Source organism: Tachypleus tridentatus, chromosome 10 (assembly GCF_004210375.1).
Source record: "Tachypleus tridentatus isolate NWPU-2018 chromosome 10, ASM421037v1, whole genome shotgun sequence".
In the NCBI taxonomy this organism is placed as follows: domain Eukaryota; kingdom Metazoa; phylum Arthropoda; class Merostomata; order Xiphosura; family Limulidae; genus Tachypleus; species Tachypleus tridentatus.
The window spans coordinates 45,639,897-45,667,395 of NC_134834.1; the positions used below are offsets into that span (position 1 = coordinate 45,639,897).

Genomic DNA, 27,499 nt, shown 5'->3' on the forward strand with positions numbered 1-27,499 from the left:
CAATGAAGTAATTTTTTATCCTAATCTTCAAACGTTTTTCCTCTATCTAAGATGTCTCTCAAGGAGACAGCAGTAAGTCTTCGGGTTTACAACGCTAAAATTAGGTTTTTCATTCCTCACGGTAGAGAGAGCACGTAGTCCAATGTAGCTTTTTTTATAAGAAAATACGCTCTCTATACACAAATACGACTCAGGTACAAATGTTTCTATTACTTTTGATTAATTCCCAGTTAACTCTGACTCAATGTCCAGTCTCAAAGATATTGAGACCAATTGGGTGGGCGACGGAGAGATGTCATATTTTCCGGTATTCAAGTTAGAAGAAAATAATGTACTCGTGTAAATGGATCTGTTAATCAAACAAAAATCACACTTTGCTGCCGAAAGAACTTTCCTCTCAATACTGTCTAGTTACTAAGGAGTTTAAAGGTTTGGTCAGTCTGTGTTATTCTTGCGTAAAAAAGTAAAAGGTTTCAGGTTCATGCTGGTACACGCATTTATTTGCTTCTTTTTATAACACCTCCATTAAAAGAACTCGCTGGAGTTGCGGGAAAACAGCTTTAACTAGTTGAGGAACCACATACCGCATGATCGACATGTATGGTTTCTAACGTGTTTGGTATGGGCTGTAATGTTATAAACTGTTGCGAATAAGTGAAATTACAGATATCGCAATAAGCTCAACTCTCTATTCAGAATTTTAATTTGTAACGCTATGTTTGGGAATCAACCAACATAAATATGCCTCCTTGACTCACAGACTGTTTGCATCAAATGGTTCTCCAAAAAATATTTAGCATACTTTCCTTGTACTGTTGTAAGTATGTTCCATTTGCGGTAGAATGTGGCCGGCGACAAAAGCGTTATATAAAACGATACAAGGAGTATTTTGCTTTAGAAATGATTAAAACGAAAGATATAAAAACATACTTGAATGTTTAAAAGAAACAAAGATGGAACCTTTGCAATGATCGAAAAAGAGCTGTTAATATAATGGAAAAAATATATTAAATAAATATTAAGATTTAGAAAATTAGAGTTCACGCTACATGAAATAAATTAGGAAAGAATAAAAATTATTTTTCTGACTAAGATAATACTAATAATCAGAGATCATTGATTACAGGGTCTATGTTAATTTCGAAACATTGAACAGTGTTTAGATTACCAATCAAATAAGCTTTTACATTTTTTTATCTGTTTTAGTTTTGAATCCTGTTTCAATACCAATGAAAGTAACATCGTTAGTGGAATGACCAGGTTGGTTAAAGTGTTGCACAGGAGATATTTTTTCGGTTTTAATAGAATAATTATGGTTGAAACGTTCTCTAAGAATTGTTTGTTTATGTTTTACATATTAGTGATTGCGTTTGTTACACTGTATAAGGTAAATGGTGTTTTGTGTTTCACAAATTATTTTTTTGAAAATCTTAAAGTATCTTTGATTGTGCATGTAATAAAATGAGTAAGTAGTTTTTATGAATTTGCAGGTTTGATAACTGGCTTTATTGCATGGATGACAACCATTTTTTTAAGATCGTTTGTTTGTTTTGTTATACGCAAAAGTTTATCTGTACTCTGTCCACCACAGGTATTGATATCCAGTTTCTAGGAGTATAGGTCCGCAGACATACTACAGTGCTACTGGGGGGGGGAATTGTTTAAGGCAATCGTTACGTTGTAGTCGATGAAAATTATTTGTTTTCTTTTTGGAATTCGTGAAACGTTTCTGAGGTAATAATAATAAAAAAAGACTATTTGAAAGTTTATCTTTGTTTTGACATTCGACTTTTTTTCCGATGAATGTTGTCACCCTTTTTAATTTATCTACCAATTTCGGTATCTTTGTATCCTCTTTGTAACATGGATTGTTTTAGATTCAAGTGTGTTATCTGTAGTGTGTTTCATCGGAGCATATTTTCTTTATTCTAGGAGCTTTACTGTAGATAATGTTCCGTTTAGTGATAGCAGGGTAACATCTTTTATAGTAAAGGTATTGTGGTCCGTCTGCAGGCTTTTTGTACAAGTCAGTGTAGAAAATTTCTTCATTTATAAAAAACAGTGACGTCGAGGAAGTTAATTTGAGTAATTCGAGTAATCAAAGGTAAATTCAATTATGTTGTGAAAGAAGTTTACGTACAAGGTAAATTCTTTAAGCGCTCTGACCAGTTTATTATATACTCGAGTGAAGTAATACAACAGCGGGTTGCATTTTTTACAACGGGGTTGAGAATCTACACAAAACTGATGGCACTCTGAGAGCTGACAGGAACAAACATGTTTTTATTTATTAGTTCATTCTCTTAAAGACGGCGCCTGTGCATAATGATTCATACAGAAAATATGGTGAAACCATAACTGGAAGGTGAGAGAGGCCAATGGAAAACTTAAAACTATGACTTAACTTGTAATGAAAATTATTAAGGATGTATGGACTTGTATGAAAACTGAGAAGACCAGCTTACTGTATTATGAGTAGTAGTTTCTTTTGTATTTTCTATAATAATATGTTGTAGGTTCGTTATTCCAGTTATTTATTTTTAATGTCTATGTTTTAATATTATTGACTCAAGAAAATCTAAAAAAAACACGTTGAAATGACTTTGTTCATATTAATATGAACATTTAACTGTGGAATATTGTAGATAGCCAATTTTAGCGAGAAGATTAGTACCATTTCTTCCAAAATTGTTGAAGTGATTTTTACAGCGTTTTTACTGTCCATTACAAATATTTTTTTCTTCTTATAGTTGTTTAGAGGAGACAAAATAAAAAGCCTTACATTTGGCTATTTCGCTTACCCTGTACTATAAAGACTAATCTTGTTTTCTAATTATTTTTGTCTTGATGTTAGGGGAAAATCCGGCTGCCATCCAACGAGATGCCAGTACTTCACAAGCACCCTCAAGAATTCAGTGGGAGGTTTGGAAGTTTATTCTTCTTACTGTTTCTTGGATGCTTCTCAGATGACAACTTCGTCGTTATCTTTTCTTCCGAACTATTCATGATGATTAAGAAAATAAAAAGTAAAGCTGACAGTTTGAACTTCTGGGTGTTCAGTGTTATCTGATGATATTTGTCTTGTAAAGGAATCACCAGAAAAACGAAAACTTATTTACGTGATACTAGTTTCGTTATTTTTCCAGTAAAAAACATTTCGTGTAAAAAGCTTTCAAATCACGATGACAAATAATTAGGACTATTCTACCATCGGTATCGATTCATGAATGGACACAACCGAAAAGGAGAACTACTTTAGCTTGTACCGTGGTTGGTTGGAAAGAATGGGTTTTATCGGGCACACACATACCTTTTAAACGTTTGAAATAAATATTGTTTTCACTTTGTTTTTCTTAATAATCTGTTTTATGAATGGTTGTCTATTCAGATATAGCTCAACTTGTGTCGTTGTTCTCGAAGTTGTTATCTTAAAAGATATTTAAATTTTAAAATGTCTAAAATTTGTATAATATAAAATCTTATTATTCAAGCAAGCAAAAATTGTCCGTTTTACCGTCTAGAGTGTTTTTGCAGTTCTCACAGGTAAAATGAGGTACCCAGGGTTTATCTTGATCCCTGACAGGCATGCTGAAATATGCCTTGTAGACTTTACACATTTTAACAGATGCTGTCACACAGTACTTTTTCCCTCTTGTCTTGATAAATTGGCCACATACATAGCAGTATGCGTCTGGAGAATACTTGCAGCTTCTTGATGCCATCTCTGATAAATTCAGATAGGCCTCTGTGTTCACGTAGGCACCCAAAACTTAACTGAAGTAGTGAGTGGTGAGCCTCTGTATGTATATATTACTATGAAAAGTTCTAGAAAATTCTAGCATGTTTTTGAAAATTCTTGTAAGTTCTACAACATTCTATAATATTCTTGAAAAATTATTGTAAGTTCGAGAAAATGCTCTATCAGCTACTTAGCACTGAATGGAAAATAACACTTTCTGCCCAAGAACAAGAAAAAGTAAAAATTTTGTTACATAGTGTTATTGTTTTAACTGTATTGATCGTATTTATTGCGGTAATGAACTACGGAAATGTCCAAGGAAAATATGCGAATTTGCATTTCATTAACATTAAATGAGACTGACAAAAATAAAAATAAAAGGGGTAGAAACAAATAATTTTTATAATATTTATTTTTCTTACTAAATAGCTAGTCATGGAGGAAAATATGTAAAACAATAAAATTAGGGATATTTTAATCAGATATCACCTTACCACCTTATAATATTTTTCTGATGCAGACAGACATTGATACAATTATCAGGTTATTTACTGCTAGCAGAGGTCTTGTGAGTTTCCATCTTGGTTGTGAGTCGTTGAAATTCCGGCTGATATGTTACCAAGACTGTACGAATTAGCTCCGTCAGGTGCTGATTTGTAAGGATTCCACGATGCTTCGACTTCACAAACTTCATTACAGAATACAGTGATTCGCAGCAGTATATTGTGCTGAAAATTGAGATGAGCCGCACACTGGTTTTCTTCAGTTCAGGATATTTTATTTCTGGAACTTGTTTCAATAACTCAACTGTGAATGGGATTTATGGATTATCTTTAGACTCAGATTCCTCGCATAGTTATATTAGTTGCATTTCCACAGCAGGTGATTCTGTAACCAGAGGTTTGAGAATTGAACAACCATCATTGATTACATCAACCATGAATGGACTTACAAGAAAGGCGAAGCAGGACTTTAGTTTCTGCAAGTTCTCAAACCTGTCTAGGAAATTATCAAGTAGTCCTTGTAATTTATCTTTGTATTCTTCCAGTTTGTGGTATTTTATTTCAATATTAGATAATGTATTTACTCTCCTTTTGAGATTTGGAAAGTATCTGAAGTGTAATTTTATTCTGAAAGCTGAAAATTGTCTAAGTAAGATCAGAAACAATCTTATACTTTCCACGGAGTGCCAAGTTGAGAGTTTGTAAATGATTCGTTATGTAAGTAAGGAACATTAGATCTTGCATCCATTAATCATTTCCCAGTTGAGAACAGAATCTTTTCTTCAAAAAAAGTAACAATAGACTCCACAAACTTATTTAAGACATTGCTGGTTGAGAGCCATCTCACAAAGCAGTAGTAAAAGACGTTACTGGGTTTATCTTCAAGCTCCAGTTTTTCAATAAGATTTTTGAACTGTCGGTGGGTCTTCCCATTTAAGCGTATGAAATTGACAATTTCAAGAACAAGTTTCATACTTGAAATTTCTGGATGACAGGTATTCACGATAAATAATGCAATGAACAAGGATAAACTCTGGAAAGCTGTGATCACTTTTCATAAGTGCGATTAATCCTGCATTTTTCCCAACAATTGCAGGTGCTCCATCTGTTGCAACACTGACGGGTTTATCCAGGCTCTGTTAAGACTCTGTCAAGTGCATTTTTAATGTCAACAACACGAGTTGTTTTTTTTAGTGCCGCTAAGTCCAGCATCTTTTCTTTCACAGTGACATCAGAGGAAACATAACGAACAAATACCGCCAGTTGTGAATTGTCTTGTTTGTGGATAAGAAAAAAAAAGACTGATAAGCATAGATAGACAGAATATAATTCAAAGATAAATGCAGAGATAGGTCAGTGCAGAAAGACAGGTATAGCAATAGTTAAAAGAAAGATAAGAACACTTACACCCTTGTGCAAATCAATTGAAACAAGACGGAAAATTACGATTTTTTTCAATTTTTGGCGGTTTATTTTTGAGAATCCTAAAATTACTCACAAATTAATACATGAGATGACCGTCTTTATTTTTCAGAAGGTCATTAATCCGCTTTGGCATCGAGTCCATGAGTTGACTGCAATCTTTCCTTTTTTTTAGATCGCAGTACCACACCTCAATTATGATTTCAATTAGCTTATCTTTCATAGTACGGTCTTTTCCCCGATATCTTTCTTTACAAATCGCTCAAAGATTTTCAATAGAATTTAAGTCCGGAGAGTTTTCAAACCAGTCCAGCACCTTTATTCGCGTTGTAGTCATAAAATTCTTCAAAAGTTTCGATGTGTGGCACGGAGCCAGATCTTGCTGAAAAATGCCAGATCCATCTGGAAATCTCTTTTTCAATTCTGAAACGACTCTTCTTTGCAAAACTTCGATGTACTGTGGTCTCCGCATCATACCATCTACGATATATAAGCCTATGACGCTATAGTAGCTGAAAAAGCCCCAAAACATCTTCTTCAAGGGATGTTTTACGAACTGATTGATGTGAGATTACCTGGAGATCTGCAAATATGCAGACTTCTTTGACCCAGTACGAAGAAATGGGTCTCGTCACTAAATAATACCTTCCTTCAATATTCTTGCATCCAGTTCTTGTATTTCAGACCCCATTGATATCGTTTTTTCTTCATTGAGTTGGTAAGAAGTTGTTTTTTGACTGGTCTCCTTGCCCTTCTACCGCAATTTCGAATGACATAATATTTCTCAAAATTTCGTCATATATCCCAAAAATTGATCGACGTACTGCAAAACACAGCTCATGACGCCGTCTGTGTGAAAAAATGACTATTAAAAAAAATCAGCGGGTCCAGCGAGCCTACACTGGCCGCCATGCTGAAAATAGTGTAAAATGACCATTTGTTTCAATTAATTTGCGCAAAGGTGTAAGTAGGAATAAAATTGTTGAAAGAAAGATAAAGGTATTCGTGTATGTTTAGAAAGATTACATTGTAGAAAGCGCGTTGACAAAAGGACAAAATATACAGAGTAAAACATAAATGGCCAACAGTAAGATAAACAGAAAGATTCATTATAATTGGACAGAGATTAATGACATGAATATTGAAGGACTGATCATAAAATCAAATGACAATATAGGTTAATGTTCAAACAAGCACATATTTACATAGGAGATAGAGTGTGCGAAGTTATAAAAATAAATGTTTGTGGAAAAAGACAAGAGTCGTATAAACGGGTAGCTAGAAAGTTAGAACTGGATATAATATCGAAAAAGCATGTTGAGCAATCAACAGACATAATGGGTAGCACACAGAACGATAATGATATATACAGTTTACTTTAGCAGAAAAAGTAGAAAACGAACGTGAAAATAAAGTTAATGAAACAAAATCAAACAAGAAGATAAACAAATACAAGAAATGAAAATCAGGGGAAGTTTAATTGAAATTAATATTTTTTTTATTATTTTCATGTGATTTCAACTACTCCTCACATATTAAACACCGAAACACTAGAAGTTTGTGTCCAAAAGTTTTTATGTAGCAAGCAAATTGGCAGTCCAGATATCGCAAATGTAAATACGCGCTTTAAAATAAGGCATGCGGAAGCAGATTTTGCGGAGTACTAACGTTTAACCTACGATTTTTTACTGAAATAACGTGATTGAAAAGACAACGTGAAAAGCATTAATAGATGTTTTTATATAAACTTCGAATTCAGAAAATAACTCAAACACATAGAAAAGTGTATTTTTTGAGCCGTCTATCCCGAATAACATGGATTTATTCATCATACCTCTAATACCTCTCATACAATATAATTGATAAATTACGTCAAGATAATTTTAGACTGGAAAATAAAGGCAGAGGACAATTAAAACTTAGATCACATTCACTATAACCCAGAGTACGGTTATATACTCAACGACCACTTTATTAGGTACATTTGTTCTTTAACGCAAATAGCCAGACAGAGAATCATGCTGCTGCAACTGAATATATAAAGCATGCAGGCATGGTCAAAGGGTTCAGTTGTCGATCGGCCAAACATTAGAGTGGGAAAGATGCGCGATCTAGACGAATTTGACCGTGGAATGATTGTTTGTGCCAGACGTGGTGGTTTCAGCATTTCAGAAACTGTTGAACTTTTGTTCACGCACTACATTCTCTAGTGTTTCCAAAAAATGGCGCGAAAAAAAATGCATCCAGTGAGGGACAGTTATGTGGGAGAAAACACCTTGTTGATGAGAGAAGTCAGAGGAGAATGGCCAGATTCGTTCAAGCTGACCAAATTGCTTCATATACTCAAATAACCATGCTTTGCAACAGTGGTGTGCAGAAGGGCATCTCTGAACGGTCAACGTGTCGAACCATGTCGGTTCAATTCATGTCAGCTAAGAACAAAACTTTTTAAAAGCTTTTAAAAACGTTGCTTGGTTTGATGATCTCGATCTGCAAATGGTAGGGTCAGAATTTCGCGTAAACAGCATGAATCCATGGATCGATCTCGCTTTATGCCAAATGTATAGGCCGTCGTTGATGGTGTAATGGTGTGGGAAATGTTTTCTTAGCACACATTAGGCATCATTTGAATGCCACAATGTATCTGAACATTGTTGTTGACCATGCGTATCCTTTTATGGCTACAATATATCCGTTTTCCAATGACTACTTCTAACAGGATAATGCGCTATGTCACAAAGCACGCATCATCTAAAGCTGGTTCCATGAACATTACAGTGGCTTCAGCACACTTCAACGACCTGCACAGTGCCCAGATCTCAAGCCAATAGAGCAGTTTTGGGATGAGGTGGAACGGTAGATTCACAGTATGAATATGTGGCAGACAAGCCTGCGGAAACAGTGTAAAGATATCGAGTTAACATAGACCAGAATTCTTAAGGAATGTTTTCAGTACCTTGTTAAATCTATACCGCGAATACTTCAGGCTGTTCTGAAGGCAAAAGAGAGTTCTACCCAGTACTAGATAGGTGTACCAAATAAAGTGGCCACTGAATGTGTCATATTATTAATAAAGTATGCAAGACTGTTACAGTCTGGAAAATAAGGGCACAAGATAATCAAATGATTAGATCACATTCATTATAGTTTAGGATAGAGTGTTACAATATTATCAATAAAATACGTCGTGATAATTACAGTCTAAGAAATAAAGGCACAAGATAATCAAATAATATAAGTAAAGGTGATATAAAACGTTCAGTGGTTTAACTTATATTAATATTACTACATGGGAAGATACTACAAAAGGACCGAAGATGTAAAGCAAGACAGTTACAGACTAATGAACGGTGCTAACACAATTAAACATGTAAGTCAAGTTGGTAATGGTCTGAAATAAGATGTTACAAAATGGTCCATCGTGAAAGGTGATTACATAATCCAAAGAAGACTGCTTCAATGATCAATGATATAAATCAAGTAAAGAATATCAAATCTTACTAAGTTTGTGACTCACATATTTTAGAAAGTTATTATGACGTAGATGAAATACGTATAGTTATGTAAAGTGTGTGCTTTCAAGCAGCAGTTAAAAAATTCGTAGATTATAATTTTCAAGTAAACGATACTTTAAGAAACACCACTGGTCTACTTGTAGGCCAATCAAGTGAAGAAAATGACAAGGTATTTATCGAAGTACGCCAATTAAATATTAACGAATGATTATGATAAAATATCCTCTGGTGTAGATTAAGTTAATACTGCTGAGAAAAGTGTGGAGAAATAACTACACTGATCTAAAATAAGAAACTAGCTAGCAGAGTGTGAACTAAAATAGCTAAATTAATTACTGCTCCATTAATTGTGTAGCAAAATAACCTCAATAGGTGAAGTAACTACTGCTTCGTAACGTGTATTAACAAAATAACCAGAGGTCACAGTTTAGTGATCATAACCATCATACTGTGTAAATAAGTTAACTTTTGATGTGTTCAAATGACTATTCCCAATAATATAAGTAGCAAAATAACCTTAAAGCGATGAAAAGTAGTCACTCTCAAGTAGGCCCGACATGGCCAAATTGTTAAGGCGCTAGACTCGTAATATGAGGATTGCAGGTTCGAATCTCCGTCACACCAAACATGCTCACCCTTTCAGCCGTGAGGGCGTTATAATGTAATCGTCAATTCGACTATTTGTTGGTAAAAGAGTAGCCCACGAGCTAGCGGTGGGTGATGATAACTAGCTGCCTTCCCTCTAGTCTCACACTGTTACAATTGGAACGGCTAGCTCAGATAGCCCTCGTGTAGCCTTGCGCCAAATTCTGACAACAAAAATGAAACTATCAAACATTTAATGTACTGCACGCATCAATAATCAAGTAAAATGGCAATAAAAGAGCTAAGATAATTTAATTATTACTCATTAAATTGTAAGAGGATAATTACAGAACTATATCAAACAAATGCTGCTCCTCGGTAAAGAGTTTAACAAAACAAACACTGTCGGAAGAAAAGTAACTGGTATCAAGTGAAAAATAGCCAACGATATAGCGTATCATAAAACTTTCTTTGTTCACGGCGCTTTTAGTGTGTCAGCATTTTTTACTGCGCCTCTAGGTAAAAAGAAACACTTAACGGTTCCGTTTATTAAGTAGTTAGGTGCAAACAACTTAATACTTAATAAGTATTTATGTCCTAATAATTTAGTAGCCGTTCGAAAGAATAATACATGTAAACTGAAGTTAAAACAATATTTTTATTTCGTTTCTAAATAACCGCAATTACTAATGAGATGTATGCGTCTGTTGGTCACTGCACAGCTTCTCAAACGTTGGAATCGTATTGGGCACCACCAGCCTCGTTTCCTCTTCCACATTGATTTTCGCGCGGTACTTGCTTTTTATCACAAAAACTCAGCTTCGCAGAGATGTGACGTTGCAAATGGAATTACAATTAACTGAGCTTTAGTACTTAGCAGCAGATATTCATCTTTTACAGATATCCAAAACAGAGTTAGTTCCATGCTACCAAAATTTGTTTTCAAAGTCTTATCACAAGACAGCTGAATAAGATTTCTTTTTCTGCGGAAGTAAATTCAGATGGAACCTTAGTTTTGAATGGATCTTGGATCCATGCAAACTTCTCCATATCTTCTGGAAAGTAATTTTGAAACCAGTCACTGAGCTGTGTCAGGTGCTACTCAAAAACAGATTTTAGTTCGTGGGTCAAATCAACTTCACTGGATATAACAAACTGCTGCAGGAAGGGGAAAGAGACTTTGTCACCATCTTCATTCATTTTTCTTCTCCATAGTAGTAACTTTTTCTGAAGGCTGAACTCGTCTGTGCGAGTTTCAGAATGTGCATGTTGCTTCCATGAAGAGAGAGATTCAATGCATTCAGTTTTTCGAAGAGATTGCATACGTATGCTAGTTTTGACAAAAAATCAGTATCCAAGAAGTTTCTAGCACATTCATGTTCTTCTTCGAGATAAGAGTAGAGTTCTTGTCTTAATTCGAACACACGAGGCAGTACATTTTCACGAAAGAGCCATCGCGAGCTACAGTAGTACAACAGTCTCTTAAAAAACCTTGCCTTCTGTAGCTGAGTTTTTATAAAGTTCATCACTTTGAACACACGTTGAAGGACTAGGTTCAGGAAAGGACTCAGGTTTTGACGCAAGGGCTTCCCTGTGGATTATGTAGTGTGTCCGCAGTGCATCAAGAGCTCTGTTTTGTATGAGTGCCTACAATTCTCTATAATAGCCGAACATAGAGCGACCACCATCGGTATAGACGCCAACACACGTAGTCGAGTCTAAGTTGTTTTCATACACAAAAGTGTCAAGGATCTCAAATTAGTCTTGAGTCTTTGTGCCTGTAGTGATACTTTTACAAAAGAGAAGATCTTCCACAAGTTTTTCACCATCTATGAACCGTGTGTAACAATTGAAATTAGCATCCTTGTTACTATCTATCGTCTCATCTAGCTGTAACTCGAATTCCTTCCTTTTTATTTTTTTCAATTAGCTGATCGTTGGGGTCTTCAGCCATGTGTTGATTTCTATGACTGATAGTATTGTCGAATAAAGGTAACTTTAAAAGCAATCTTCCCGCAGATTCACCAACCATAATGTTCACCGTACCCACTGCAGTCAGTAAAATCAGTTATTCTGCGATGGTGTGAAGTTTTTTACATTTTGCGACTCTATATACCACCTTGTAGGATGCTAGCAAAGCAGTGCTTGGTATTGATGCTTGTTTCAAAAATGTACCTTTTTATTCTTTCAATTCTTTTAACATTCTGGTAAAATAATCACAAGATTTACTAGCCATGTTAGGATGATTGGTTTCTAAGGGGAGTTTTAGTTTATTTGGAAGCATGAACTCTGAAGTTAAAACTTTTAAACATTACACACTGCAGACACTCTTCATGAAGGACATCTACCAAAGTAAAACCAAAATATAAATAACTATCGTCATATTACCTATATTTCCATTTCTTCACAATTTTTCCACTAGTCTGTGGTTCGCCAACCCTTTCTTCACTCCCTTACTTCTTATTAATGCTCAAAAATCTTTCCAGTTTTATACACAAGGACTAAAAATCAACAAATTAATTCATTGAACTTCGCTAGACCTCATAGACACTTGATCACAACACTCTTCAGTTATTTCGATTACAGACGGACCCGAAGAGTCGACCAGTATTTATATACAAAATCTAAGAAATGAGAAAGTTCGAGAAGTTACTAGCTTAGCTGAAAGTACAAATAAACAAAAACATCTCAAACATTTGAGAGCGTCATCGAAAGGAATGTAGCGCGATCTAATGTAAAAACTGTGATCTACCTCGAGATAGTAGTTCGCGTGGTATCCGACAGATGCCGATATCGCTGTGTTTCCCTCGAAAATTTGAAACATCCCGCGGCTCACAATTGAGAAACCACTAATATAGGCAACTAATCATCTCTAAAGAAAGACCGTTTAAAATAACCACTAATCTACGTAGTCATTAACTAGTAAAGCGTGTAAAAGAATAACTTTTGACCTTTTCAACTAAATATCGTCCAGAGTAGATCCTAACATTTATAGCTCTGATGAACCTTATGTATTTGTTACCTAATGAAAAGTAAACGAAGTAGAATAATTAATATCCTCTCACGTTTGTATTAAAATAACTATAGATATAATTATTCATATATGTAACTATAGCTGCGAGGAATAGTTTGTGGTATCACACAGCTCTGTACCCGGATCATCATTTCTGGTCAACACGGACCTCTAAATATGTCAAGTAACAGCTGCTCAGAAACTTTCGCACCAAAATAACCCTATACCTTAACGAAGCACCATCTATCCAGTACAATACGTAACAAAGTAACTACAGATCTAATAACTCTCTGGTAATGTTTGAGACAACCTAACTAGTGATTAAGTCGCATCTTTACCATTCAGTAAGGTACGTGACAAAATAACCACTGATTTAACCCATGTAATCATTATCCAGCAAAGCGTACAACATATTAGCTACACAGTCATACATGGATAAGTGTCTAGCGTGCTGAGATAGTGAAGCTACAACTTCTCTTTCACGGTCCATTGTCGCAAAAATGCTCTCTGCACTTAGAAAATGTAAGTGCACTATTATATTTTCAGTAAAATTGAGAATTAAATCAGGCGTAAGTAGGGTAAGAATTAATGTTGGGTTCTGGTGCTGTCGCCTTCCCTCTAATCTAACAATTCGAAATCATGGACAGCTACTATATAATAAAACAGCCAATTTACTGAAACGTTTTTTTAAAATATTAGCCTCACTGATCATCATATATATATTTTTTCATCTGGTCAAAACAGGTTTCTTTAATGTGCATAAATTTTTTGTTTGATTTGTTTTTACATCTTTGTCAAAAACTAAGCAAAGACTCTCTACGCTAGCTGTCCCGAATTCTGAACTGCAAAACTAGAGAAAAGGCAAACTATCAACGTCATCCGTCTTCAGCTCTTGGGCTATTCTAATAGAGTTGTAGCACATGAAACTCACTTTTATAACGCAATAACAGCTCCAAAGTATGGAGTTTGATTTTTTTTTTGCTGCAAATTGGCATATTATTCTCGTTAAAGTTCTAACAATTAAAGGGGAAAGTGGTATTTTACAAACTGTTTTAATCTTCTGATTAACTGGAGTGCAATAAGATAATTTCCAATTAAGAAAATTATTGCTCTTTATAGCAAAGATACCACAGACAAATAATTTATTCATTTAGATAATAAAAACAAAACTCTTAAAATTAAATATACGAAAATTAAAATCAAAAAGCAAAATATCCAACAAAGAGTGCAAAAAGAGCTGCAGACCTGACTTAAGTAATTAGTTTCGAGAAAAAAAGAATGTAATAAAACAACCACTTCGTCCATTACTTTGTATTATAAAATATTCATATATTAAAATCAAATAATTACCATCCAGTAAAATTTGTAACAACATAGTTTAATTCTAAGTGTTATTTTTATTGTATGTGTGGCCATTTTAACTATGCAGGGTGGACAAACATTTTTCTACAATTATTACAGCTGATGTTTTACGGTTAATACTAAAACAGTTTTGAAGCAAGTCGAAACTAATTTAAATATTGTTTGATTCAGAGTAATATCTAAACATTAAATTATTCAAAGGTAACAAATGTATAGCAGCTTTTATGTTCACCATGTATATTTAAGACTAGTATTGGTTTGGTTTGTTTTCAATTTCGTGCAAAGCTACACGAGAGGTATCTGCGCTTACCTTTAGCAGTGTAAGACTAGAGGGGAAGCAGCTAGTCGTCACTACCCGCCGCCAACTTTTGGACTACTCTTTTACTAGCGAATAGTGGGATTGACCGTCACATTATAACATCCCCACAGCTGATAGGGTGAACATGTAGGATATGACAGGGTTTTGAACCCGTAACACTCGGATCGAGTTGTGTGCCTTAACCACCTAATCATGCTGGGCCTTTAAGACTCCTATCTACGCAACTAATACGATAAAGTATGTAACAAAAGCAATCACAGATCTAATTACAGTTACTTTTTATTTGTTTGGAATTAAGCACAAGACCACCCAAACAGCTGTTTGTGATCTGCCCATCACGGGTATCGAAACCTGGTTTTTACCGATGTGAGTCTGCCGAAATACTGCTGTGCCACTGGGAGAGGGGAGTTATAGAAACTACTGCACGGAAAAGTATAACAAAATAACTTAATATATACATTAGTCAAAATCATACTGTTCAGTGAGGAGTGTGAAAATATTAATTCTCTGAAGTAAAGAAGTCATTAGGTTGTTTGGAAAATAATGGCGGATTTTTAGACTTTATCTTAAGAAGTAATACAAACAAATAACAGTAAATTTATTAGTCAAAATAGACACCTAAGAAAGCTATACACTTATTCTGCTACTATAAAATTCTGAAGTTCTAGAACTTGAAAATTCTTTGAAGGTATTCTCTGCTGGTTCTCGATTATAGATGTATTTTCTTTCAAACCGTTGTTCAAATGCTTTAAATACTGGTAGTATATAGGTAAAATATCTAGTAAATAGGGTGGATGAGGTAATATCTCATAATCCAATTCATCAAGCTTCTGGTAGGTCATTTGTGCAACATGCGGTCGAGCATTGTCATTGAGAGAGATCGGTCCCTTATTGTTGACTAATGTTGGCACTTTTTTCACAACTTTCTGTGCATTTCTTCCAATTATTGACAGGTAACTTCTGCAGTAATACTCTTGCCCTGTTTAGGAAAATTGTAATGGATGATGCCTTGTGCAAACCACCATACTGTTGCCACATTTTTCTTTTGATGCAATTGTGGCTTTATGAAGTGTTTAGGGGGCTAATCACAGTCAATCCTATCTGCAGATCGCTTTCTGTTGTCATAAAGCATTCACAAGTGATTAAGCGTTCAAGAAATGGGTCGTTTTTGTTGCATGCAAAAAGTGTCTCGTTCAATGTTAAACAGCAGTTTTTTTTTTATCTTCATTGAGTTTATGTGAAATCCATTTGTCCAGCTTTGTCACTTTTCCAATTTCCTTAATATGACTTGATAATATGGAAATTTAAACACCCAATTTCTGTGCCATTTCCCGAACAGTAAGTTGTAAATGTTATTTCACTGAAACCCTCATTGTCAATCGCGGAATGACGCCCTCTACCCTCCTCATCTTAGAAACTGAAGTCTTCTTTTCTGAATTTTGAACAAACATTGATCTGTTTATCAGAAGTGGCTTTATATCGTCTTGCTTTATATTGCGTGTTGCCTGAGCAGTACTATGACCAAGTTTGAAATAGTGCAGAAAAATGACTCTTAAGCGCATTTTTTCTAACTTGACAATGGGGGTCTAGAATATTGATAAGGAATACCGTAAAAAATGAATAGCTGATGTATAGACGACACATTCAAGTTTTCTGTAATAGGAAAGAAAGCATTTCCTCTTTGTTACAATACACATGTTGAATTATAGAAGTGAAGCCCCCGCTAGTATAGCGCTATGTCTACTGATTTACAACGCTAAACTTAGGTATTCGATTCCCCTCGGTGGGCTCAGCAGATAGCCCGATGTGGCTTTGCTAGAAGAAAACACACACAACACACAGAAGTGAAATTGTCTTTATTTTCCGAACATTTGTTTGTTTGTTTTTGAATTTCGCACAAAGCTACTCGAGGGCTATTTGTGCTAGCCGTCCCTACTTTTGCAATGTGAGACTAAAGGGAAGGCAGCTAGTCATCACCACCTACCGCCAACTCTGGGGCTACTCTTTTACCAACTAATAGTGGGATTGACCGTCACATTATAACGCCCCCACGGCTGAAAGGGCGTTACATTGCTAAACAATAACGATAGAAATAATTACTATGCAGAAGTAATTATAGTTGGAAAATAAGACCGTGTAAAAAATAACATTTTATTTAGTCAATTAATTCTTAGTTTAGTGTATACATTAGAATAAAATAACCTCCAGTTATAACTGCAATCATTTGAATAGTATAAGAAAATCGTGTATAAAACGTTCAAAACTACTAACTGAAAATCTGAAATTGGAAGTGATTGTGATTAAGTATCATTCAAAGCAGGTTCTATGCCTCTCTTATACTTGTTTGTTGCTTCTTGGAAAGGTTATATGAATACTTAAATGGTAATTCTCCATATCTTCATCGTGACATTAATAACACGTTTTTCGTTTAAGATCTTAAGGTTTTAAATTTATGATATTTTGAAAGTCTTGGAATAATTAACTTAAAATTTATTTTGGTTAATGAAGTAGGAATGAAAAAAACAGAAACGAGATAGAGCAGGTGGTCTGAAAATTTGAAAAAAAGAGTAGAAAATGTGACATTAATTCAAAAGAAACATTTTCATATAGAGAATCATGTTCGTAAAACTCATTCAGAATTAGGTTGTTCTTCGTTGAAGAACCTTGATGATTATCATATAACATTTAAAGTAACTCGTACTTTTAGCAATGATACGGTATTTAATGGTAATAATAATAATGTATGTGAATTGTAAGGTTCGTTAGTTTTTATGAAAGAGCATTAAAATTATGTAGTTTGAAAAGCATGCAAACTAATATTTGTAATTGTATTTTATATTACTCAATTGTTTATTATATCGATTGAATAATTGAAATAAATATAGGATGTTATGGTATATCTAAACATAGTTAATTTAAAAAAAATATTTAAAAACAAGCAAAAGAAGAGAGATTCTCGAAAATGTCAATTCACAGGTCTACCAGTTTAAACTTCATAAAAGTTGTTTTAGTTTTAATAACAGATTTTTCATAATTTAACATAATGATCTGTTCACAAATAGAAAAGAAAAACCTTTTACTTAGATTAAATTATTATTTGATTTACAATAATATACATTTTTATTATCATGTTTGTTATCTTTCCTTTCTACAATGCTCCATACGACTCTTACATCGCAATTGACCTAGAAAAATATAGTTGTCAATATTTTAAGCATAACAAAATATGATTCGAGTTTTATAAAAATTATTCACTTATGTAAAAGCGCATATGACGTTTTATGAAAAACCATTACATGACGGAGAAAAATGTATGTCGTTTTCGGATTCAGCATCCAGGAATTACTGTAGAACATGTAAATGTTTCAAGATAATAAAATCTTCACAGGCTTGCGTTATCTATACTGACAGAAAATAACTATAAAATAAATTTAGAAAAAGTAAATATTTTCTAAACGGAGCAATGGAGAGTACTATATGGAAAAAGTGTTCAAAGTATGTTGATATAAATTGTAACATTTGTCTGCATTAAAGTGGTACCCTTTATTTAAAAAAATAATAAATTTTTTTAAGAACCCGTTTTTGTTTTCCAATACCCATTATATTAGATTGTCCAGAAAAAAATGTCGTTTTCAACTACGAATGAAAAGAAAACAGTAATCAGCGTTGTAAAACATGTTATAATCAAAGTAAGTACCATTTGCTTTAACACACTAACGATGTTGTTTGTGCCCCTGTTGTAGAAATCAGAGTTTTTATGGTAAATGAGCTCCCTGAAAGCTTCTTCTGCAGCTATCTGGTTTTGATGGCGTTTATTGTTCAAACACTTGTCAAAGTGCTTGAAAAAAATTAAATTATGTAGGAGAAAGGTCTGGAGAATAAGGTGGATAAGGCAGAACCTTAATTCCAATTTTTTTCAATTTTTGGAGCGTCATCCTTGACAGGCCTCATAACGCCGATTTTGTTGATCTTTACTCAGCTCATGCAGAACCAACTTTAAAATAATTTAAATACATGAAAAGTAGAGTAGCTCACGTATACCAAAAAGCTAATATAAGTAAAATATCTTATATTAATATAATTAATGTGATATGTATGACAAAATAGAGATATTTTTCTCATACACATTTAGTTAGGTAGTTATCACCATTAGATTCCATCTAGGACCATAGAGCCGCAATCGCTTGCGGATTCTTCAACAAGTATTTAAGTGAGTAGGTTGTTAGCCCACTGCACCAAGCCGTTCCTAATTTAGCAGTGTAAGACTAGAGAGAAGGCAGCTAGTCATCACCACCCACCGCCAACTCTTGGGCTACTCTTTTACCAACGAAAAGTGGGATTGATCGTCACATTATAACGCCCCCACGGCTGGGAGGGCGAGCATGTTTGGCGCGACGCGGGCACGAAGCCGCGACCCTCGGATTACGAGTCGCACGCCTTACGCGCTAGGCCATGCCAGGCCATACACATTTAAGTGTGTGAGAAAAATATCTCTATTTTGTCATACGTCATTTTGTCATATTTTCAATCTGCATAATTTATCACATCATTATTAAATTAATGGTGTGATAAACTATGCAGATTGAAAATATTATGCCCAATGGTACATGCCTACTAGTAATTCTGTTGGACTTTTAGTTAGACATGAGTGAAGAAAGTAACAGTTTGAACACAGTTAATCTTTTGAAATCCAGTAATTCTGTATCATCTGATACCCTCTTGAATCCAAAACGGTTGAGTAATTAATAATTCGTTATTAAAATATTTAATAATTAGTTTTTAATTATTAAACCAACAATAAAATTTAATATAATCACAGTGAGAAACTTATTAAGAACAATATTATCATCAAGAAGATGTCATTTACAAGACTACAATGATGAAACCCATATTCCGATCCCGGCATGACACATCTCGTGACAACATTATGGCTTGTGGTTTCAGCAGACATTTAATATCCGTTGAAAAAACCTTTTTAAACTCAATTGATACAAATAGACGGTTGACACCCAAACTAAAAGACTAATCTTTTATTCTATTTTCAACTTATCAAGGAGTTTTGGAAGAATCCTTACCCTCATCAGTAACCACAGTCAAAGACAAATAGGATTTTTTTCACTTTAATTTCATTAGTGTCCGTAGGAGAGGCAGACTAGCAGAGAGATATGCGTCTCTATGGCCATGAGAAACAACTTTAGAAAGGAGTGGCCATGCATAATGAATGAACAGAATCACACTTTATTGTAAAAGGAAGGATTTTAAAACAAAAGAGAAGGGCACGATATGATATTACTCAAATGTTCAAAACTGCAGTTTATGAAGGTAAATGAGACATGAAAAAGGAAAAAAAATATATCGAATAGAATGTCGCATAACGAAACAGGTTTTCATAAGGGAAGCAACATGTTTTTGATCATTTTCCGGAAGAGACTTTTCATACATGTTGAAAAGATGTTTAGCTGAGGGACGCACTTGTAATGGACGATAAACTGGAAAGTTTAATAAGTGGACACGGACTTCTCGAGGAGCACGTAGTCTTGAGGAGAAGTGCGTACTGAGAATAGATTTTATGAAAATATATGAATATGAAATGAGATATGCTTTAATTAATTTTTCATGATTTGATCAGGAAATTACTGTGCGCTAATTAACAAAAGTTACAGAAGTAAAAGATATTAATAACACTTATCCCAAGTGCAGTTGAGAAATCCAGAAAAAATTGATTCAAATCAAAGGCCATCAACCTTGATCTTCTTTGGAGGAATGTCAATGGGAAAATAGTCAACTGGTTATCTTCAGAGAGGACTTTTGCATAAATCACGAGACTTCAGTCGATATCACTTAGAGGGATGGAGCCATCACTGGATTCCTACCATTTACCTGAACAGAACTCTACCTAGTGAAAATATGGCAAGGGATGATGAGTGATAACAGCTTATTTTATTTTTATACAATAAGCTGTGGGAAGGAAAGTCACTCTAAAGACTTCGTGAATGGACAATTCCTGGACAGTGAATTAGTAAAGAAACCAGATATTATTTTGCTTATCAAAATTTTCTTTGTAATTTATTTTATACATTTGATAAAATATTAAGTCTTTATGTTCCGCTTTATGAAATATCGGTTTTGCTTTTACAGCAAAGTAGAATAACACAGTTTGTAATCCATGTACCTAGATAGTAGTTTTGATCTTTTTTGTAGATATAAGAACACATTTTGTAATCCATATAACGCATTACCATTATTGTGGCTGAATATAAAAATATACATATAGCACTTCAATTTTAATTGGTGAAGCAGTCGTTGAAAAAAAAATCTTAATTCTTCATTATATTGTTATTGTTTCTCGACCTGAATAGAGCCAGACAGGTAACTACAGCTAAAGAAAAAGATACCATATAAATAAATTAATACAAATGTCACTACAATGCATGCCCTTATTTTAAATCAATTTGTTATTGATGTTTCATATATGTTAAGTTGCAGGTATTATAAAGCTCATAAGAGTTTAATGTTTCGCTCATATATTTTTTGTATCTTTGCTGCCAGTGTTTTACTATTAAGTGTATTTGAGTATAAAATAGAGCGATCGTATTTATAAATATTAAATTTTGACATTACGGATGCTGAGCTATTTTGGTAGATTGACTTTAACTTATATCTAACTCCAACGTCTACATAACTTACAACTATTTAAAATAGTCCGCCCTCTCACAGAGAGAAATTAAAAAAACCAGGAAGAGGAAAATAAGCAGTAGAAAATCCCTTCTCTGCCAGAATCTGTCGATTATAGAAAGAAGTTTACATTCTCTCAGAGAAGAAACTATGAGCGGGAAAACATATCGTAAGAAATAGATTCTCCGTTAAAATCACTTGAACAAAATGAATTCTCTATTTCTTTTTGTTTGCTTTAATTGTTTTGTATGTGTGTTCTCCTACCTTGGACCTGGTTGTAAAGAGCTCACTGAGAAACTATAGGCTACGTACTATCGTGGTTTACGTTCTCTCACGTTACTTCTACCTTAATTGGATGCTTGGAACGTTTATAAATATTTTACAGACATTAAAAAAATAATTAAATACATGGAAAAATAAAGTAAAATAATTTATAAATGATTCTTAACGAATGCTATAATGTCCTTTGACAATTGTATTAAACTATGTTTTACAAGTTATCAATCATGTTATATTTATGTTTGTTTGTTTTTTGAATTTCGCACAAAGCTACTCGAGGGCTATCTGTGCTAGCCGTCCCTAATTTAGCAGTGTAAAACTAGAGTGACGGCAGCTAGTCATCACCACCCACCGCCAACTCTTGGGCTACTCTTTCACCAACGAATAGTGGGATTGACCGTCACTTTATAACGCCCCCATGGCTGAAAGGGCGAGCATGTTTGGAGCGACGGGGATGCGAACCCGATTACGAGTCGCACGCCTTAACACGCTTGGCCATGCCAGGCCTTTATATTTATAAGAAAATACAATCAAATAACTGTGGATTAATTGGTAAAAAAGGTAAAATTATTTAAAAAATAAACTTACAAAATAACAGTTTTTATTAAATTAACAGATATTAAGAAAGGAAGAAATCTTGAAAACCTTGGTACAGCGGTAGGTCTACGAACTTACAACGTTAAAATTAGGCGTTCGATTTAACTACGTAGACGCAGCAGATAGCCTGATGTGGCTTTGTCAGCAGAAAACACACCCACTCCTAAAAATAAATATTCCTTAATGAATGCGCGTATTGGGAAAACAAAAATATAGAATAACTATTAACAACAAAGTTATACAACATGAAAAAATCTTAAAGTAAACAAAAAGTAGAGCACCTGTTTCGAATTAAACAGAAAGTTATACAATGGGCTATTTGTGGTCTGCTCACCACGGGTATCGAAACCCGCATTTTAGTGTTAAAATTCTGCAGATATACCGCTGAGCCACTGGTGAAAGAGAAAGCGCCCCCTCTAAATGTTATAGGTGGTTAGTTAAACTAAAACGTATGTAAGTGTGAGTTCACAAAAACGGTTTTTAAATCCCATGTAAACTAATAATTTAACACTAGGTTAATAACATGTACACTACAGGTTTAATTTAAACCAAGATATATTTAGTAAGAAAACAATATGCTTATTAATGCACTTAATCTTATTTACCACATGAAACCAACATGAACATATTTTTATGCGTGTCTAAACAAGTGAATCCAGAGTAAAGCAAGCCTTTTGCCTACAGTATGCTGAAAATGCACTGTCAGAAACAGAAGATGAGAGCACCCGTAAAATGACTTGTCAATGTAATGTTTCTGTTCGTATTGTATCTTCTTTATTAATACAATAATGTGATCTTTATCAAATGACAAATTAAGCCAATTTTCGACACTAGTCTAAAGTAATTTTTGTTATATTTAATAATTCCACTGATTTTTAGTACTTCGTTCTAAGCTTCACTCAGTAAACTTTGGCAAACATTGATATTTTGTTTTATATAATGATGTTTTGTAACAAATATATTAGTATAATTATTAAGCTAGAGAATGGAAAGTTTCGAAACATTTTATACTTTGTGATAATAGTATTAACAGGCTCACATAGAAGGAATATAATTGTTGAAATTATGATCTTGAACGCCCAAAGCCGGCGAAAAATTGTAAATCAATAAGTTTAATGTTAGAATTAAAACAAAACACGTTATGTATGACAATTCTTACCTCTCGTTTCAATATTACGCTTTCAAACAGAATGCATGTAAAATTTAGCATTTCAAACATATCTTTGGTTCCTGTGTGTTACTACGTATACTAGAAGAAAAAAAAATGTACTCTAACGTGACGTTTCAGATGTTTTATCAATATTCTTCCTGATGTGTTCATATGGAACTTGAATCACAAGTATGGAAAACTACCAATTGCACGAAGGGGGATTTAAATAGACATTTCTTGCTGAACTATAACATAACGTTGACACACTCATTGCTACTCATAGTAATCTATATTTTGTCATTTAAACGGTTGAAGTAGAGAATGTAGACAAAAAATTATACAGCAACGTTTCATAGGTTAACCACGACAAGAAACAATATAATTAAATAAACACTGATAAAACTTTTTTAAACAAGTAATTTATCGTAACAGTAACTTTGATGTTAAGTAGCCATTAAAAAAATGATAGAAACTCTTGGAAGCTCAATTGTGTTTTGTCAAACGACTTTTTTTTTCTTGTTCATAAGCTAAACCTTGTCAGATTTAAACATAATTTTCACAGATATACAACATTTGACTAAGTGTGTTTTACTCTTTCAGCGCAGTTTAAGACATATGGTAATCAATAAACAGAACATGGTTAAGAATTGTTATTGAAAAAGTTACTAAAAATGAAAGGTGCAGCTTGAGCAGAATAATCATAATTTCAAAATTTCCACTAACATTTGACTGGAGAACTTGCTTATGGGTGGACTTTTATAATGTATTAATTTCTAAAAATAAAGCGACCAGCATTGCTGGTCTTTCTATGGCAAAATTTCAACCAAACTTGTAAATTTAAAGTAATCATCGTAACTTTAAACCACTCAATGACCAGAGCAAATGTCATCAACATATTGCACAAAAAGAAAAAATACGCATGGCGGAATGAAGATCAATGTATTTAAATTGAAACAGTTTGGCCAAGACAAGAACAAAAGGGCTTGAACCATTATCTTGTTCATCGTTCTTAAATCTGAATTTACTGAACTACAAGTAGATTGAGGAAACATTTGAATAAGTCTATTGTTATGAAAAGATAAATGTTTGAAAAATGTCGAAAATATGACATACTCTATTCCTAACTTATCTCTTTATAGTTTCTATGTTCAAATATTGTTGCAGCGCTCAAGTTTCAATGTTATAATGCTCAAAACAGGCACTGGTATAAAATGAGTCAACACGAAATGTATCACAAAATGTCAATCAAACACCTGTTTTGTTTCAAACGTAAATTGAATGTTATGTTTATATATTCTACTCAGAATTAAACGTTACAATAATAATTTTCAAATAAACGTTTCTTTCAACTAGAATATCTTTTTATCTATATTTTTTCCAGTTATATTTGCGTTATTTTCACAACTTTTATAATTGTTTATAGCACACCTGACAATTTTATTCTCAAAAAGAGCATCAATGAAATTACAATTGAGCTTAAATACTTTAAATAATATAAAAAAACTAGAAACTGTTGTTTTTACACTGTACTTTCATTCTGATTTGCACATATTTTATATTATGTAGTTAATATATGAGGTATAAAAATTCAAAGCAAATGAGAGAAAGAAACTTCAAATTGTAAGTCAAATACAGTTGTTAAATGGTTTAAGTCAATATGAATGCCTCCGTACATAATAAAGAATTTTTTAAATTAATTAACAAAATCGAAGTATGTACTTAAAGAACCTTCAAAAAACATGTCAGGAGAAGAAAAGACGGATTTTAACGGATAAACATCAACATACTATAAAAAAGGTTTCGTTTGTTTGTAATTAGGCACAAAGCTATACAATGTGTTATCTGTGCTTTGCCCACCACTGGTATCGAAACCCAGTTTCTAGCGGTGAAAGTCCGCACCCATACCGCTGTACCACTGTGGGGCTGTTATGAAAGGAGAAGTATTTAACTGAAAACCATTTATTAAGAAATGTGGGTAGTTAAAAATAAAATATCACTTAAATATTATTCTAGTGTTATTATTTAAGTATGACTATTTCATAAAACAAGAATCTTTTTTTTTACAAAACTATTATCTTTAAGAGTTCCAATCTTATTTTTTCTTTTTAAAGACATTTTAAAAATTGAAACATTACAAACAAATTTAACCATATAAATTCAAAATTATGTTGTTGATAGTGAATTATATCTTACAGTACATTATAGGACACTAAATTACCAAAGACAGTAAAAATGTAATTAAATATTCTAATTTAAAGGGCGTTATAGAGAAGACGACCACATAGTTTTCATTCCTTTTAAGGAAAATAGTATTTGAAAAATCTTATTAGAAACATTGTTAACAAGGGTTTGACAGAACCTTTTGATCAAAAGAGGTATTTTATTGTTTAACGTTATAAATCGACTCTACATTATAATCATAAAAATGTTATGGATATTGTTCTTGACTCGCTAAACGTTTTCCTATCATGAGCCCGCATTAAATTTATGGACATACAATGTTAAATTTGAAGATTCGATTCTCGCTTGATAAACAGAATATATGTAGTCTAACATGCGCTATAAACAAACCAAATGTTTAATAGATTCCTAGATAAGGTTTTCAGTTTTTATCGGATATACCATAAGCCTAGGAAGTGATCATGAGGTGATTACAAAATGGGGAAGGAGCTATAAATCACAGTTATCACTGATCTTATTAGAACTGGACTTAAAGTCGTTTCTCTTCATTAGTATCAAGTTAGTATATTTGTCATAATAAATAAAATATAAGACATATTACCAGTTTGTATTATCATCAGGCCTTTTTAGTTTGTTTTCAACTTCCCAAAAAGCTACTTGAGGGAAATCTGCGCTAGCCGTTCCTAATTTGCAGTCACAGCCTGAAAGTAAGGCAGATTAGTCGACACCACCAACCGCCAACTTTTGGCCTACACTTTACTAAAGAAGTGACCTTTTCATTGTGCCGTCTGATGACGAGGATTCAAACCTGCCAGCTGGAGATTGTGAGCCAAGCGCACTTAGCATCAGGTCCAAACGTCCTCCGCATTAAGTCCTTGTTAAAATTAAAGGTTCTATTCCTTTTGGTGAACACAGCAGACAGTTCGACTTGGCTCTGCTATAACAAAGCCCACACATAGTAGGCCCAAACATTATGAATTAATATATAATAATATATATTATAGATATAATTAAAACCATATATTTTATAAATCAACAATTCGTGATGACGAGAAAACCCACTTGTAGAGAAAATTATATATGTAAAAACGGCTGGTATGGGTAGAGAACTTGTTTATGGGTGAACTTTGCATAATGTATTAATTTCTAAAAATAAAGCGATTTCCCTGATCGCTCTTCTACACAGTGCTTTCTCCATCCATACCAGCCGTTTTTACACATATAATTTATAAATCAACGTTTTATATTTATGGTTTTATTGTCATTTGGTTTCATATATACTTATAAAAATATTTATATGTTATTTATTTTTTTCATTTCTGATACGTGTACATACAATGGGTAATTACAAACGATAATTATATTTAAAAGTAAAATAAAGTATACATTCATATATATAGTATTATGTATAAATTATGAAAACAGTGAAAACTTGATTATAAAATGTAAATATTATAAGACTGCTCATTTGCTCACCTATTATTGTACCAAGATAAAGTACGCCAGACAACATTCATAGGTTGATATTGTAATTAGCTGTTATCCACTCAATCAAAAAATGCCATTCTCTCAAAAATACTCTATAAATATAGGCAATTATACTTGTTCTTACAGGACATAAACGCCAAAGATGTATAAATTAGTGTTTATACTGGTAAAGTCTACTACATGGGCTGGAATTTTATGTTTCAGTGAAAGCTGTCTAGAACCTGAAGGAGTACGTGTATTTATTACTGATAATAGAAACATTACAGGCAGAAATCCCAAGAAATATTCTATATTAAGTAGCTCAGGATACGTTTTTACATGATATACGTCAATCGATCAAAGAAACTGCAAGTTCTAGCTGTAAGTATTGGTGTGAACGTTATCTCCTGGACAGCTACATACACACTACCACGAAAAATCTTCAACGGAAGAGTAGTTCTTTCAAAAGTCACTGCCGAAGAGACATAATCAAGCTAAAAGTTTTGGAAGTAGCAAACACACTTCGAACAATGGAATGAGCAACCCTACAGAAGAGAGCTTTAACTCACTATAAAGGGGTAATGTCTACAGTAAAGCATGGTAAGGGATCATTAAAACTGTAAGTTGCATCTCAATTGATAGAATTGAAAATATACAAAAATTCGAAGGCATACGAACTGTTGCCAGGTACA

The 27,499-nt window shown here is 33.5% G+C and overlaps 1 protein-coding gene across 1 annotated transcript in view; it reads left to right on the forward strand.

Moving 5' to 3' along the window:
• LOC143228055 (zwei Ig domain protein zig-8-like) overlaps positions 1–3,401 on the forward strand; it is an 84,410-nt gene extending 81,009 nt beyond the window's left edge. The window contains exon 5 of the mRNA XM_076459394.1: positions 2,855–3,401. Within this exon, the coding sequence (XP_076315509.1) occupies positions 2,855–2,970 (116 nt within the window). The 3' untranslated portion in view covers positions 2,971–3,401. The remainder of the gene's footprint in view (positions 1–2,854) is intronic.
• Positions 3,402–27,499: the final 24,098 nt, after the last annotated feature.